At 42.7% G+C, this 16,299-nt stretch overlaps 1 protein-coding gene across 2 annotated transcripts in view; it reads left to right on the top strand.

Annotated features, from left to right (window-relative positions):
- The window catches only part of CTH (cystathionine gamma-lyase), a 40,355-nt gene extending 29,713 nt beyond the window's left edge, over nt 1-10,642 (top strand). For both annotated transcript variants that reach the window (XM_075615834.1, XM_075615832.1), the window contains exons 4-13: nt 324-419; nt 1,665-1,774; nt 3,228-3,359; nt 5,162-5,219; nt 5,498-5,575; nt 6,800-6,952; nt 7,588-7,709; nt 8,763-8,815; nt 9,346-9,484; nt 10,210-10,642. In XM_075615834.1, the coding sequence (XP_075471949.1) occupies nt 324-419; nt 1,665-1,774; nt 3,228-3,359; nt 5,162-5,219; nt 5,498-5,575; nt 6,800-6,952; nt 7,588-7,709; nt 8,763-8,815; nt 9,346-9,484; nt 10,210-10,236 (968 nt within the window). In that variant the 3' untranslated portion in view covers nt 10,237-10,642. The remainder of the gene's footprint in view (nt 1-323; nt 420-1,664; nt 1,775-3,227; nt 3,360-5,161; nt 5,220-5,497; nt 5,576-6,799; nt 6,953-7,587; nt 7,710-8,762; nt 8,816-9,345; nt 9,485-10,209) is intronic.
- The last annotated feature ends 5,657 nt before the right edge of the window (nt 10,643-16,299 follow it).

The raw sequence follows: 16,299 nt of genomic DNA, 5'->3' as shown, positions 1-16,299 counted from the left end.
AAGGGCACACCCCCTCCCATAGTAGCCACGCCCCCCACCATGCGCTCCTGCTCTAACGGATTTGCTGGACAGCCGAGGGAATCTTAGAATGTCCATAATTTGGGAGGTGAGTAACATTGGAAGGTAAAAATAGTTGCGTTGACCTACAAATCCGCAGCAGAATGTCCAGTGACAAGTTTGTTGTGCTATGGTGGTACCGTTTCTGAGATTTCGATGCTTTGGACAAACAAACAGACGGGATCCAACTTAGAATTATAGTATAGATTTACCATGATATGTAAGAAGTTTAATGTGCTATAATCTGATAATGACTTTCTCTGTAGGTTTAGCTTATTCTTCGGGCCTGGCTGCTACTCTGAATATTGCACATCTATTGAAATCTGGAGACAAGATACTATGTACCAGTGATGTATATGGAGGCAAGTACAACATATTCTACACTATGTAATTATATATGTAATCACAATGAGAAAAGCAAAATAACAGTTAATAAAATATATTGTATCTAAAACTGTGCTTATCACCTTATAGTACACACACATGACCATATAACCCTCCCAAAACAGTAGGAGTTTGGTTATGGGATGAATTAAAATTACGGGAAAAAATTCCTTTACAAATGTGTCCCATACACGTATCTTATGAATGAAATACACCATTCCACGTCTGCAGTGATTACCAAAATGTTGTGGACATCAAAGCAAGTTCTAGATGTTTATTTTTAGTACAGTAACTGACTTTGTATTTACTCCTCGTATAGAGTCACAGAAGCAGATCTTATAACCAGACACATTCACACTTACTACAATTTTGTGATTCTTACTGATAGGGGTCGATGCACAAACCCTGGTAAATCCATGACGTGACCTAAAGCAGGAACGGACAATATGTTCCCTGAGGTCAATGCGTATCCTCAAAGCTAATTATATATGAGCACAATGCCCATTCCACATCTCCTTATCACATGCTTAATGTTATGTTACTGTAGCATAAGATTGTATTATCTTTCACTAAAGTGACTTTAGGTATACAGTATCTAAGTGTTACTCCGATTCAGACCCTAAACTAGCTGTCGAGTTGAGTGAAACACCACTGGGAAATAATGTTAAGTTCAATCGTACCAAATAGTGGTGTTCCACTCATCCCGATCCAATAAAAGCACTCTTTCAGAGTATGACCTAACTAAGGTAGCATTAAGTTCCCTCATTCACTTTAACCGACTTTAGTAGCTATACCATGTTATCATAACGCCTCATTCACATATTGTTATTACCAAAGACCATTGGTTAATGCTCGTTACAGCATAAAATATGACTTCATGCTATGTTATTGTCCTTTTACAGATGTGTGATGTTAGGTTAACGTCACGTTAAATGATTTAACAGGTTTGTGGATCTGAATCTTATTCAATTGAATTTCTGGGGGAAAAATCACTACTTTCCCACGCAAATTTTTTATTTTTTTTGTCCAAAACCCCCAAATGTAACAGATTTCAGTCCTTGGAGGCTTACAGCTCTACATAACCATAATGTTAAATCGGTTGTATTATTTCACATGCGTTGTTATTATACATTCCCAAATATCTTATAAGTGAGAGTGGTTAAAAACGTAAGTGTGATGTGTTAACAAACAGATTGTCAACTGACTCTCCACTTTTGTCACAGGTACTAATAGATATTTTAGGCGGATAGCATCCGAAATGGGTTTGGAAGTGACTTTTGTTGATTGCTCAGACCTAAAATGCTTGGAGGCCGCAATCACACCAGAAACAAAGGTAAATAAATAGTTGTATGGATCCATATAAGGCTATAATGGGGTTGGGGAGATACATTTCTGTAAGTTACTTTATATACAGGGTATAAACATGCCTTCTGGCATATTCAGGGGAACCGGTCACATAGTGTCTCCTGGCACCAGAAGGCGTTTTACAGAATATAAATGCTTGGTAATTATGGCCCACGATGTTTTTGTTCAATTCCAGTCACATTTAATATTGCAGTTCAATGTGTTTGATTTTGCAGTGAGCCGCTTTGTTAATCCGATATTATTTTTAAAACTAAAATCTTTGTTTTATTGAAAACAAAAAAAGTATTTTGGCTTCTATTGAACCTAAATGTTCTAGATTTATATCTCATGTATGCAAAAGGAAAGAGATTATTTTCTTAACCCTTTTGAGTGCAGATCATGTGACCATTCCTTATGGCAGGGGGGCGCAAACTTTTTTCCCTGCGCCCCCCTGCCGGCTGTCCCCTCACTCCCGCGCCCCCCCCCCCCAACCCCAACTTACCCTCGCACCGGCGTAATGACGTCACGTTGCCATAGCAACGTGACGTCACATGACCTCGCAGCGTCATTTTGACGCCGCGTTGCCATGGCGACGCCGGGAGGAAGCCGCCGGAGCCACGGGTAAGTGGTTTACAGAGGCCCTGCAGCTCCCCCGGCACTTAATTTAAGTGCCTTCGGGAAGCGCGCGGGGCCTCTGTAAACCCCGCGCCCCCCGTCGGCAGTCTCGCGCCCCCCCTGGGGGTCGCGCCCCACAGATTGCGCACCGCTGCCTTATGGTGATCACATGATTGCAGCAGAACGCAATCTCCCATAGATAATGAGCTGAAAGCCCAGGGTGTAGCAAGTGGTGGATGTCCCATTGGGCCCGGGCCTGGGGAGGCAAAAACTTCCGCCCCCATATACTTCTGCCGTGATCTCGGGCCTGATGGGAAGTCACTTAGCTGTTGCGGCCGACTCCTTATCTGCCGCTCTCCTCTCGCAGCGTGAAATGACGTCCCCAACGTGATGTCACACATCGTCTCGTTGCCACGGCAACACGTCATCGCAGCGTCAAATGACATCATGATGTTGTGTTACCATGGCAATGCGACGCCATGTGAAATTACGTTGGTGACATCCACTGCGGTATAGAAGGAGGAGGGGGGTGGCAGCAAGGAGGCGGCCGCAACAGCTAAGTGCCTAGGGGCCCCTGGGGTGACGTAGTCACTGGGGTACCAGACCCCATGTATGGTGGCTTACGGTATAGGGCACCCGAATCCCCCTATTCAGTATGATGTGAAGCAGCTTGTAAGTGCTAGGTCTAGTTCCATGTAAATGAATGGGACTGAAATCTCCCCCAGCACCAGGAAGCTGCTTCACAGAATATTGAATAAGAGCCATTTTCGGTTAACATTGTGCTATTGTTTGTAGTTCAATCACATCTATATTTTGATATTTTCTAGCTTTTATGGATAGAAACCCCAACAAACCCCATGTTGACAGTGATCGATATTCAGGGCTGCGCGGATATTGTCAGCAAGCACAAAGATATTATTTTTGCAGTGGATAACACTTTCATGTCGGCATATTTTCAGGTAAGACATTTTGCAACGTGAGGAATAAAATACAGTTGATATTTTAAAGGGGGAAATATTTCTGCATCAGACAGTTATTAAACTAAAACCTAGATTATTTTTTGATTTTAAAATTGGACTAGAAACTTAGATGATTAAGGTTTTAACACTCGATTTCATAATTATCAAGTACCCTTGATAAGTGGGAACTGGATACGTCCTGACCCAAACAAAATATATTTTTGTGCAGCTTGATGAGTAGCCCTTTATCATTAGATAGTGGAAAAAGTGAATATAAAGGCGCAAACAACTTAAATGTGAAATTAAAATTAGTGAGTATGTAAAATAATATATATTACACAAAATAAAAATAGTGACAATCAAAAAATATCTAATAACCCAGCTCAAACCCTCTGGTGGGACCTGTTTCACTGGTTCCAAGATGTAAGGTATTTTCTCAAACAATCCAGGGGGAGCATGTAGGGGAATAGAAGACAAGAGAACACTCAGTATAAGTGTAGATGTAAGGGAAAAGGGATATGGAACGTAGCGTTTTCTTGGCTCGTATGTCCAGCCTACTCACAAGATGTAGATGAATAAAAGGCAGTTGCAAGAAGGGCTGCTACCCATATGAAGTAAGTGTAGTCGGGATCCCCCCCCAAAGGCACGTTCACCGGTATGATGAATTTATGCAAGAGATGAGAAAAGGCTACATAGCGCGATCAGGCTGATAGATAGATTCTTTATGTAAAAAAGTATATAAAAAATGCGCACTTACAATGTGCAAATTTAAAACAAGCATATGTCACTTAAGTGAAAACGAAGGTTCACCGCACTGCTCACCGCCTCGCCTGGATCTTCCAAGCTTCCCCACTCGTGATCTGTTATCGGAGCTTGTTCTTTGCGCCCGTCGGAACATGTGACTGCAGGGTGGGTGGACTACGGATCGCCTTCAGGATCAAAAAGGTACCACTCAACGCGTTTCGCCCAGTCCAAAGACTGTATCCGGCTTCGTCAGATAGTATATAAGTATATGACGAAGCCGGATACAGTCTTTGGACTGGGCGAAACGCGTTGAGTGGTACCTTTTTGATCCTGAAGGCGATCCGTAGTCCACCAGCCCTGCTGTCACATGTTCCGACGGGCGTAAAGAACAAGCTCCGATAACAGATCATGAGCGGGGAAGCTTGGAAGATCCAGGGGAGGCGGTGAGCAGTGCGGTGAACCTTCGTTTTCACTTAAGTGACATATGCTTGTTTTAAATTTGCACATTGTAAGTGCGCATTTTTTATATACTTTTTTACATAAAGAATCTATCTATCAGCCTGATCGCGCTATGTAGCCTTTTCTCATCTCTTGCATAAATTCATCATACCGTTGAACGTGCCTTTGAGGGGGGATCCTGACTACACTTCATATGGGTAGCAGCCCTTCTTGCAACTGCCTTTTATTCATCTACATCTTGTGAGTAGGCTGGACATACGAGCCAAGAAAACACTACGTGCCATATCCCTTTTCCCTTACATCTACACTTATACTGAGTGTTCTCTTGTCTTCTATTCCCCTACATGCTCCCCCTGGATTGTTTGAGAAAATAGCCCTTTATCATGGCATAGATGGCCTGAACCCTACAACGTCTCAGTAGTAATTGTATGTATCTGTAGTTGGGTTACCATTTAGTGTGATATCGCTCTTGTACATTGTCTGCTTAGAGCATGTGTATGATTTTTTCCAGCAATGTATAACTTGATCTGCAATGAGCACCTTTTATAGGGGATGTTTATATGATAAATGTAACCGCACTGCATGTTATGTTGTTTTAGCGTCCTTTGGCTCTAGGGGCAGACATCTGTATGTACTCTGCAACCAAATATATGAACGGTAAGGAACTGAACAGTTTGTTACGCCTTTTCTTTAGCTTTTGTACAAGTGCATGCAATAGGCCACGGGTGCTCAACTCCAGTCTTAAAGCCCCCCACCCCCCCTCCCACCAACAGGTAAGATATTAAGGATATCCCCGCTTCAGCACAAGTGGCTCAGTCGAAGACTGAAGGCAAACAGCATACACTAGATATCACTATTTCTCTTATATGGCAGCTTTAGGAAAATAATTAAACCGTTTAGACTAAGCAAATAACTGCATATGTTCTTTGTTTTAGGTCACACTGATGTTGTCATGGGGTTAGTTTCAGTAAAGTGTGATAAACTTTACGAAAGACTGAAATTTCTTCAGAATGGTGAGTTATGAAGATCAGTGGTGGGGAAAAACACTCCACTCAAACACAACAATATATGTGTCTATAATGTACTGCATGCAGCTAGTCAGTGCATTCTTAAGCTTCACAAATTGCATGAAATAAAGGCATTGCACAAAGTGCAATTTCGCTCATTGAATTGATAAATTGCCAAGTACAGGGAACCACATGATCTCCGTTTTATTTACCAGGATTACAGATTCTCTTGTATCACAGTGAAACCGGAACATGTATTTACATTAAGAGAAGTATTTCAGCATTGAAAGTGTTCAAAGTTATTTTACCCTATTGTGGTCCTTTTATTCAATGGTTCTTTCCGTGCTGCACCGAAGCTTAAAGAATAAGGGCTTTTGTCCATGAATGATTGGGAGAGTGAATATATGAAGCGATAGGATGGGTTAGGGTTAGAGTTACACAGTTCAAAGTATGTGATGTACTACATTTTGCATCTTGGGCCATGTTAGTTCTCTATGTTCCCCTTATCACAATAAGCCCCCACGTCCGAGGTGGTATGTATCTCTATGCCCGACACATCCATGTTAAACGTGGGAAACTTACGGTAACAAGTTTCTTCTTTTCCACAAACAGAAGAAAAAGATGCAGCTTACAGGAGCTTAATGCAGAAACCTTCAAACTGTAATGGGATAGTGAAATCAAAAGCGGTCCCGGTTTAAATCAATTTTGCAGCTTTAGGATCTGCCATCACAAATACACCAGCTTGGAACTACTTGTTATACATTCTAGTAACAGCAGTTCAAATAGTCGGCATATTATCTGACAGCTGCAAACCTCGGGAGTTATTCTATATATGCTGTATCGGTCGTTTGGGCCGATATTGGCGACAAATCCCAACCAACTTCATAAGGGATTTTCATCCACAAAAGGTCCAAACAGCCGATATGGACAATATAGAATAAGAATATACACCTTGATAATGCGCTTTTTAGCGTGACATGCGTAGGTGGTGCGTTTTTGTATCACATTGTCCATGAGATTTCAATAAATATAATTTTTATGGGGGTCACCTTGTGATCGTTTATTTTTTCTTGTGCAGTTTTACAATATAGAATAAGGCCCTGAGAAGAAATGTACTTTTAAAAATGCATGTTGTGCGCTGCATTATCTGTTCTCTGGGAACACCCAGAAACATGGTTTAAGATTTCTCTATTTGTACTTCACTGTTGCAGCAACAAATTTATTTTTCAGCACTTGGAGCCATCCCATCACCTTTTGATTGTTACCTTGTCAATCGTGGCCTGAAGACCTTACACCTAAGGATGAAGCAACATTTTCAAAGTGGATTGAGTGTTGCTCAGTTTCTGGAAACACATCCATGCGTAGAGAGAGTCATTTTTCCAGGTAAGCTTATTTTTTTTTTAATTCTGTGTTCAGGATTAGGAACAGAATCTACAATTATTGCTGAAGTTCCCCCAAAAACTGAATGGGATCAACTTCTGTGCAGTAGATAGGAATGTACAAATCCATAAAGCAACGAAGCACCGCATAATAATTGTATTTATTTATAAAATGTTTTCCCAGGAAGTAATACATGGAGAGTTACCTCTCGTTTTCACGTATGTCCTAGGCATAGAGTTATGATGACAAATAATACATGGTTACATAAGTGAACACTATATACAACACATTGCATGCACAGTTAGAGATAATATATATTCTAGGCGTATGTAACAGTTACAGTAATGGCAGTGAGGATGCATATGCTGTAATTCAGTATACAACAGTCTCATTTGAAAGGGAATAAAGATGATGTGGGTCAAAAAAGTTACAACAATAAGGGTTAGGACATTAGCCAGCACTACTATGTAGAAAAATAATAGGATGGTGGGTAAGAAAATAAAGCTCCACTCGCAGGACATAGTTTCACAAGTAATTGTGGAACCGCAGAGATTACGTTTCCGGTCCAGTTTGGACTTTTTCATTATGACGACTGAATTTATTCATTGAATAATTGACTGTGATAACGCTGGTTTCAGGCCTGCCTTCACACCCACAATACGAGTTGACAAAACGCCAGTGCGCTGGGGTCTCGGGGATGATTACATTTTACATTAAAGGAAACATTGAACATGCCAAGATATTTCTCAGGAGCTTAAAGGTAAACCGTTGTATCTGTTTTGTAGCAAAGCATCTTTACGACAACTGACTTTCTCTGCTGTGTTTTTACAATGAAAGAATTATTAATAGTTTTGTTGGCTAAAAGGTGATGCATGCATCTAAAAACATTTAATTTAAATTACACGCTGAATAACCAGTTCATTGCAACCAATGGAAAACCAATATTGATGGTATTCTAGTACAGCGGTGCACAAACTGGGGGGCGCGACCCCCAGGCGGGCGCGAAACTTCCTGCGGGGGAGGGTTTGCGCCCCCCTGTTCTAGTAAAACAAACCAGTTTTGTACGTGTGTTTGTTATATAAAGCTGCTGTGCCACTAAGTAGCAAAATATTAAGAATAGCACGCCAATATTTATAGAGAAAAATGGCAAAAATGTAAACTCCATGTTTTGGTGTAAAATTACACCTTCATCAAGATGCAGATATCATTTTACATCGAAACATCGATTTTTACAATACATTTTTGCCATTTTCCTCTCGAGCCTGGTGTGTTCTGTTTTTGCTATTTTGGTTATATGTTTGCAGTAGCGGGGTGCAATGAAGGTGCACCCAGTGTTATTATTTCTTGCATCTCTGCTCCCTGCCAGGCTCCGTCACTTAGTAGCACATACTGAAGTTACAACAAAGTGAAAGCATAATAACGAAATCTGCTATTCTGATGTTTGTTTTGTAAAGGACGATATGTTTTGTAGCTTTGCAAATTTCAGTCCAATTTGTGGCTGTAAAAAGCACAGAAACAAATATCCAGTTTGCAGAAAATCACATCGTTTACCATCTTTATGCCTAAGTTAAAATGTTATGTTTTGGTACTGTAGTGCTCCTAAAGTAGAAAACTTCTTGATCAATTCTTCGGTATGTAATCAGTGGAAAATTAAAATATATTTTTGAAGATGTGTTTTTCCCAAAATGATTACTCAAGTATTTAGAAATATACAACCAATGCAAAACTTCCTATTCTGAATGGGACAAAATATCAACAATATCCTCAAGTCCTTTTTTTAATTTATTTTTTGTTCTTTTCTCCGTTGTCGCAGGTTTTTGTGCTGGCTGAAAGCCTCGGAGGTTATGAAAGTTTGGCTGAGCATCCGTAAGTGTGTCTAGATTTCAAGTCCAATTGGTTAAATAAACATTTTGTTATTGTTTTGAATTTGCTTTTCACGCAGTACACCATAAAAATTCCCTCCTTTTTTGTGCTGACGAATTCCAGAGACCTGCCTTGTAAAGCACCTAAAATGACTGCCATTTCCGCTCATACCCTTTTATTCAATACAGTGAGAATTAGGGTAACAGCATTGGCTAACAGCCATTGACTTCTGTTCACCTTTTATGGTTCATTTCTCAGTTTATTGAATAGAGGTCATAATAGGCATAAAACCAGTGTTATTAAATGTTGAATCACTAGTTTCTTATCTGAATTAGACATATCATTTTTTTCCCCGCGGTTTGGTGCCTTCCCTCTTTTCTCTGATCGCCTCTGTTATCACTGTGTAGACTCGCTGCTCTAATAAGCAGGACAGATCCTTTGGCTAGCAGGAGCCGTTATTGGGGATGACCTGTACGCATAGTGACGCCTATATTTGTAATGGTTTTTTTTTTTTAATGCTGCTTTCTATCTAGAGCCATCATGACTCACGCATCGGTACCAGAGAAAGATCGAGCAGCACTGAAAATCAGTGACAGCCTTATCCGCCTTTCTGTCGGCCTGGAGGACATCGAGGATATCATTGAAGACTTGGATCAAGCTTTTAAGGCTGCTGTAAGTAGTGTTAGTAGTTCATGTAGTAATGCGGTGCGTTATGATGACTCTCATGGGTGCAATGGTTATACCCCTATGGGTGTGTTTATTCACATGGCTTGCAACATACAGTATATAAATAGAATTGCAAAAGGAATAGCTGTGTGTTCTAGTCTCGATTTAATGCTTTGTTGATGCTCTAGGGCTTTTGAGTTTCAGTATTACATCATGACTGTGTATAATCGGTTAAAATAACACATTTTGCATAGATTAAAGAAGCAACCCATGGCCTTATTTTTTTTCGTTTATTTTTTTTAATGCAGGATTGAAGCAGGGGGTCACCTGAGCTAAACCCCATTCATTTCAGCTCCTGGGACCCCCTGCTGTCGGAGGTACTTGCCTCCCATAGTTGGTGCCGGTAGCCACTCCAGATTTCACATTATGGCCGTTTTTCAAAGCTCCTGCTGGCCAATAGGAAGCCGTGACATCATCCGATGCGGGTTCCTATTGGCTCAAAGGATGCAGGAGCTTTAAACTGCATAAAACTGAAAAGATAGTGACACCCACTTCAGAGGTAAGTATCCCTAGAAGTAGGGTGTGTCCAGAACTGAAATAAATGGAGTTTAGCTCCGTATACCCCCTGCTTCAATCCTGTATTATAAAGGAAAACATTTCCATGCATTGCTCCATTAAAACTGGGAATAATTATTACCAAGATATGTTACAATCTTTTTGTATCTTTATAGCACCCGGAGCTTAATAATCACAAGTAAACCTACAGGGTTTCATGACAAAACCTCTTCAAGACGACTAATCTGGAGATCAAATCCGTTACAGATGTACCTTCTCATTCTGTAGCGTTTTCTATTTTATAATCTATAAAGCATCATTCCTGCTTGCTCTGAAAGTTGGTTAGGATGCTACAGGAACCATGGACCCCAGCGAAGGCCGGAGTGGCCTGACGCGTTTCATACTGAGGATCAGAACAGTAGATCCACAAAATCCCTGGGAATTAAAATCCCTGTTCTGAGCAGCATGGTAAAGAAAAACAAATTGACTTGAATTCTTAAATTATCACCCTTTTGTCTGATGCTTGCCATAGGGAAAGACAAGCGGATTAAGATTTTTAATAAACTGTATTGCACCCATTTTAATTTAATAAATGTGATTTGCTTTAAAGATGGCTTTTTCTTTACATATGATTTACATGTTGCAGTTGTTTTTCACGTCGATAATGATATACGTTGAATATATTGAATATATGAATACATTAAAAATGTCTTTAAAAGGTTTTTTTTTTGTTTATAAATGCTACAAGTATTTTCTCATAGCACAGAACAGATGTACAGAACCACACATGGAGGATATTGCTTGAACTGCAGCATTAAACACAATGTGATGGGGCACCTGACCCGTATACTACCATTTCCACAAGATTTCGAGAGTCAGAAAAAGGCCCAACCATCCTTCCTAGTAACACCACCTTCGTTCACTTTTCTTCTGCCACATAGTAGCTTCATTCTTATGTAGCATCCTTCCCATCATGGGAGTTGTAGTCCCCCCTACGTTCAGGGTGCCGGCGTGCTTACGTGCGGGCGGACGTTGGATACAAATTGTTTCAACTGAATAGCAGTTGTCAGGGTAGCAGCTGCCCTGTCGCCGAAGTACAGAGTTGACGCTTGCTACAGTTTCAGTAAACAACCCAAGTCGTTTTTTTTAAGCTGCAGCAGCATCACTGGGACCTCGGCAGCCAATGAAATCATTCTTGAAAATAATTTCAAAACAGCAACACCGATCCCTAAGCTGACGTCTGTCGCCCCGCCTCCTGAAAGCTTGAAAAGGTCTGCTGGGGATGATGTACACACATCGCCCAGCAGACTGACAGTCGCGAACGCCCGCCCTCCAACTCCTGTCTCTGGCACCCTGAACTCAGCCTAATGACCACCGCTCCGGGGGTCTTTCTGCGCATGCGCGGACTCGCTCTACCCCGCCGGTGCCTTCCGATGCTCTGCGCATGCGCGAAGTGTCTCTCGCCCCGGTACCAACCCCAACATTGCCGCCGCACTTGGGGATTCCACTGCGCATGCGCAAGAATTAACGAAACGGCGGCGCCTCACCAAAGGAAGCGATGCGCTCGCCTTCCCGCACTGTAGGAGGTAAGATAGGGGGTTTACAGGGGGAACCCTGCTACACTTACAAACCGACTTTAAATTCTCAACCCAATAACCTTGCTCCTTTTAACTGAAACGGAATCCAAAAACCCTGAGGAAAAACTCTATGATAATTTCTGCTTCCCGATTTCCTGGCGTACGTGTTTAGCCACGGGACCACCTCTGGAACATTTCACCCGTGTCATCCCCCTTTCCTTTGAAATTCCCTAGTTCCTGATGTAAAACTCGCCCATTCGTCCTTTTTTTTTAAAGCTGAATGTTCATTTTGTGGAGTAGCTCATTCACGTGTTATACCTCGTCGCAGTGGCACTCATTAAATAACCCGCATACAAGTTCTTCGCCCAGTGTAGACGGTGGTCTGGATCTCCTGTGCCTCTTGGTACAAGTCTCCACATGTTCCTGGGCCGCAGCCTCCACTGCCACACACTCACCCATTTCCTTCCGTCCCCGCTGACATCACTCCGCGGAGCCAGGCACCACTGCCCTTGTCAGACTACTCCCTCAGGTTTTTTTTTTTTTAAACAAAATGTCAATTTCTTCCGAAGCCATACCACTGGGGCTGTCTGCTCCTCCTCTACAGCCTTAGCCCCAGCTATCTTCCTCTTTCCGCTCATTGTAATATTTATTATAGATATATATTATATGTTCCTACTCTGTACTAACGGCTGGGAAACTTCTCTTCCTAAGATTTCCCCCAAATTGTTGCTCTAAACCAGGGAAAATCTCTTTCCCTGTGCCCCCCTGCCGGCTGTCCCCCTCCACCCACCCCCTTACCTTGGCTCTGGCGTTCTGGGCGTCATGATGTCACGTTGCCATAACGCTGCATCTCCAGAAGCCGCCTGAGCCAAGGTATGTGAAGTTTACAGAGGCCTTCGCCACTTCCCCAGCATTTAATTTAAGTGCCTTCGGGAAGCGCGAAGGGCCTCTCTAAACCCTGCGCCCCCGCAGAGAACCTTGTGCCCCCCAGTTTGCACACTCCTGCTCTAAACGGTTCCTAAGTGACCTGTCATTTTAGCTATTTAATTTTAGCTATTTAATTTAACCAATTGGATTCCCGTGAACATCTCATTTATCACTAACCAATTATGGCAAGGTAGGTGCCATCTCTGCCATGATATCCATTAAACTCTTGGGAATAGGTATCTTCTTTTTTTGTCCTGGAGGTCTGTAGATAACCCCAGTCCGAATAAAAACCTTCTGCTTTGTTTCTAGGGTTACCCAAAGTTTCTCACATAAAAGGCAGCTCCTCCCCACTTCCTTCCAACTCTGTCCTGTCTAAATAGAGTAATCCAATAGTTATATCCCAGTCCTGATTTTCATTCTACCATAACCCCAGTAACAGCCACCATAGCCAAATCTTTTGTCATTATTGCAGTGATTTTATTTGTGAAACTGCAGGCGTTTGTACACATACCCTGAAGACGTTTGTTACATCATTTTCTTAATCTCTCCTATTTCTTCCATACACCATCTTTTGCCTGTTTTATTAGGTTTTGTTCTGTTGAAAGTTGAATTATTCCTGACTCAGTTTACGACCTCCCTCTGCTTGTTTAAGTACTTGCTAATGAAGCATCTGAACTGCTCACCAAGAAGATTGGATCCCCTCCAAGATTGATGCAGGCCATCTCTTTTATAGGCCCATATTCCTTCAAGTGGAACAGCTACATCCAGTAAATCCAAATCACTCCTCTTCCCACCACTTTCTCAATCACATTAAAGTCTCTGAAAAAGCCACTAAGAACATTACCTGCCGAAGAACTGTCCCTAACTCCCTACCTACTCCCACCTCATTATTATAACGTAATCTCTTGCCAGATAATTAGTCCCGAGGTAAACAATGACCTCTCTCCCCCCAATCTTGCCTTTCTACCTTAACCATCCCAGAATACTCCTATCCTTCTGGGCTGTCGCTCTGGGTAGGCACTGTACCTCCTTCTTTCCCTCACTAATATAAGAGGGATATATATATACATATATTTTTTTCCACGGGAGACCAGAACTCTTTTATGGGATAAAGCACCAGACAGGACACTGAGATCAACTGTAAGGGATTTATTCTCTCCGAAGCCAGCAGACCTAGTTCAATATCACTTAACAGAGCTACACTCACTCAAAATTGGCCATGTAGGGGGAATCCTAGTTGCCCGGTGCTACCTAAATGGCTTACCCGGTGCAGGTTCTACTCCTGTGGGGGTAGGGACCATCCAGACCTCACTGGTGCATCTTGCGGTGGAGCACTTTGATATTCCCCGCTCGGATTGGTTTCCAGCCTCGTTTTCAGGTGTCTCCAGCACAGCCTCAGAGCAGACCGTTTAGTCCACCTCCACGCCAGGATCAGAATGAGACCTGGAATGGAGATAGGCAGCTCTTTACATAGACAGTGGCCTCCATCTAAAATTATGGAGGAGGGCTGCCAACCAATCAGAACATGGATGCTACATGCTGGCCAATCTGAGCACGGGTGCCACATGAGCCAATCATAGAGTGAGCTAAGCCGGCTGATTAGGCGAGGGCCTGTCTGTGATGGGCCAATCAGGGCCATGGGATGGGACAGTGCTTCCGGACAGCCCACAGAGGTGGGCTTAAGGACAGTGGGAAATTCAAACTGACCACTGTGACCTGAGTCAGTTGTGGCAAGACTCAGACCTTAGGTTCCAGTTTGAGCCGGATACCTGAACAATGGACGTCCTCAGAATCACAGTTCCCCAGGCCAGAGTACACACCTCTTCCCACACCAACAATGTCTCATTCACGTTCCCTCCCCCAAGCCAGCACACCAAGGGAAGAAAGAAATATACAGGTACAGTTACACACACAGTAATACACTTAATCAAGAGTTACAGATACATGCATACAGTTCTAAAATGCATGTTTTTTTGGCCAGATGAGCCACAGAAGGATGGATCAAGAGGGACATCCTCATTGCCATTAGGCACTTACCTGGTGCCGCCCAACTCCTCCAGCGCCACGCCATCCCGTTGCATGGCAATGCGATACCGTATGATGTTACGTTGCCAGGCGCGCATGCGTGATCGGTGCTTGCCGGCCGTGCATGCGCACGAGTGGCTGGTAAGTGCAGATCGCGCATGTGTGAGCGGCAAGCACCGATCACGCATGCCACCCCAAAATTTTGCCCCCATGCCCTGGCCTATCAGGGAAATCTGCCACAGTACATCCAGATGGATATGGGCAATGGCTGGGCTTAACCTTAATTATAAGGGACGCATTGCATACATACAAACATACATACATCCCTTATACAATATAATCCTCCGGGAGGAGTTGCCTCCTTTTCTGGGATTTAATTTTCCTGATTGCATACTTTTTATGAATCCAGAACCCCCCATCGCCTGCCCCACTGCAGTAGGTGTTTCTACGGTGCAGTCCTACCCTGTTAGTGCAGCATCGGATTTGTGCAGTGGTACAAATTGCAGGATATTTTTGCAATCTACAACCCTCACCCTCCCAGAGCCCCCAGTAATCGAGACTGCACACCTGGGAGACGTGAGACAACGGCGGCAAGAGGATACACAAAAGCTACCTATTTCAGCCTGCAACTGAGAGAAAGAAGTGCCTACAGCTGGAACAGTACTTACATTTCCAGAGTGTCTCGTGGGAAACTACTGCCTTGCGTCAGCTGTACAAACATTGCAGCCCAGGTATACACTACTGACAATGATGTGTGCATTTCCTGTGTTCATACGCCTGCTTGTTTAAAATGTTATTACAGGATTGAAGTAGGGGGTCTTCGGAGCTGAACTGTGTTATTTGGGCTTCTGGTGATATTTACCTCCATAGAGTTGTCGGTATATCTGCAGTCAGAAAAACTGTGCACCTAAGATAATGGCGGCGTTTAAATGTCCCGCAGACCAATAGGACGCCGTGACATCATCCGGTGCGGCTTCCTAATGGCCCGCGTGACCGGGGCATTTAAACTGAAAAGAGAGACCGGGCTCCCCTACGGAGGTAAGTATGTCCGGGAGCAGGGGGTCCACGGAGCTGAAATAACACAGTTCAGCTCCGAAGATCCCCTGCTTCTAACCTGTAATAATAAATGTAACACAAGGAAACCGGTATTGCTGCTTTCATATGAACACTGACTTAGAAACCAGATGCTTCCAGCCAAAGCGAGCGCTGAATGCGTATTTCTATAGAGCACACAGGCCAGAGGCAAACAAGGACAGCCCAATCAGGTGAGGACACTTTGCAATCAGCTTAACTCGATCACACATACATTATACGAGCAGAAGGATTCCTATGGTGTCACACATTTATAATGAAGGTGCAAACCGTAGCTGTTCACATGGCTGGGGTGTATATTCTGATGCAGTCTAATAAAGAGGGTTACAACTTCCAGTCTCCTACAGATCTCCTCACAAAATGATTTAAAACAAAAAATAGAGGAATGCAAATCTTTCTTAAAGCAGCAAAACATGACAAATCCTATATGTATATATATATATAATATATATATATTTAAATAAATCAGTTCTGTAGTACTTGATAATACTGGTTTCATATTTTTTTTTAATTACTAATGCCATTTTTTATGATTTTTGTAATGTACTGATCATCCTTTTGGTTCTGACATCTTTTTGAGCTCTGCCCTTTGGCAACAAAGTATCAAAAACAGATCTGTTGCTGTGTTCCAAACAGCAGACTGTC

This window comes from Ascaphus truei, chromosome 10, assembly GCF_040206685.1.
Source record: "Ascaphus truei isolate aAscTru1 chromosome 10, aAscTru1.hap1, whole genome shotgun sequence".
Taxonomy (NCBI): domain Eukaryota; kingdom Metazoa; phylum Chordata; class Amphibia; order Anura; family Ascaphidae; genus Ascaphus; species Ascaphus truei.
This window is presented reverse-complemented; position numbering and strand designations above follow the sequence as displayed.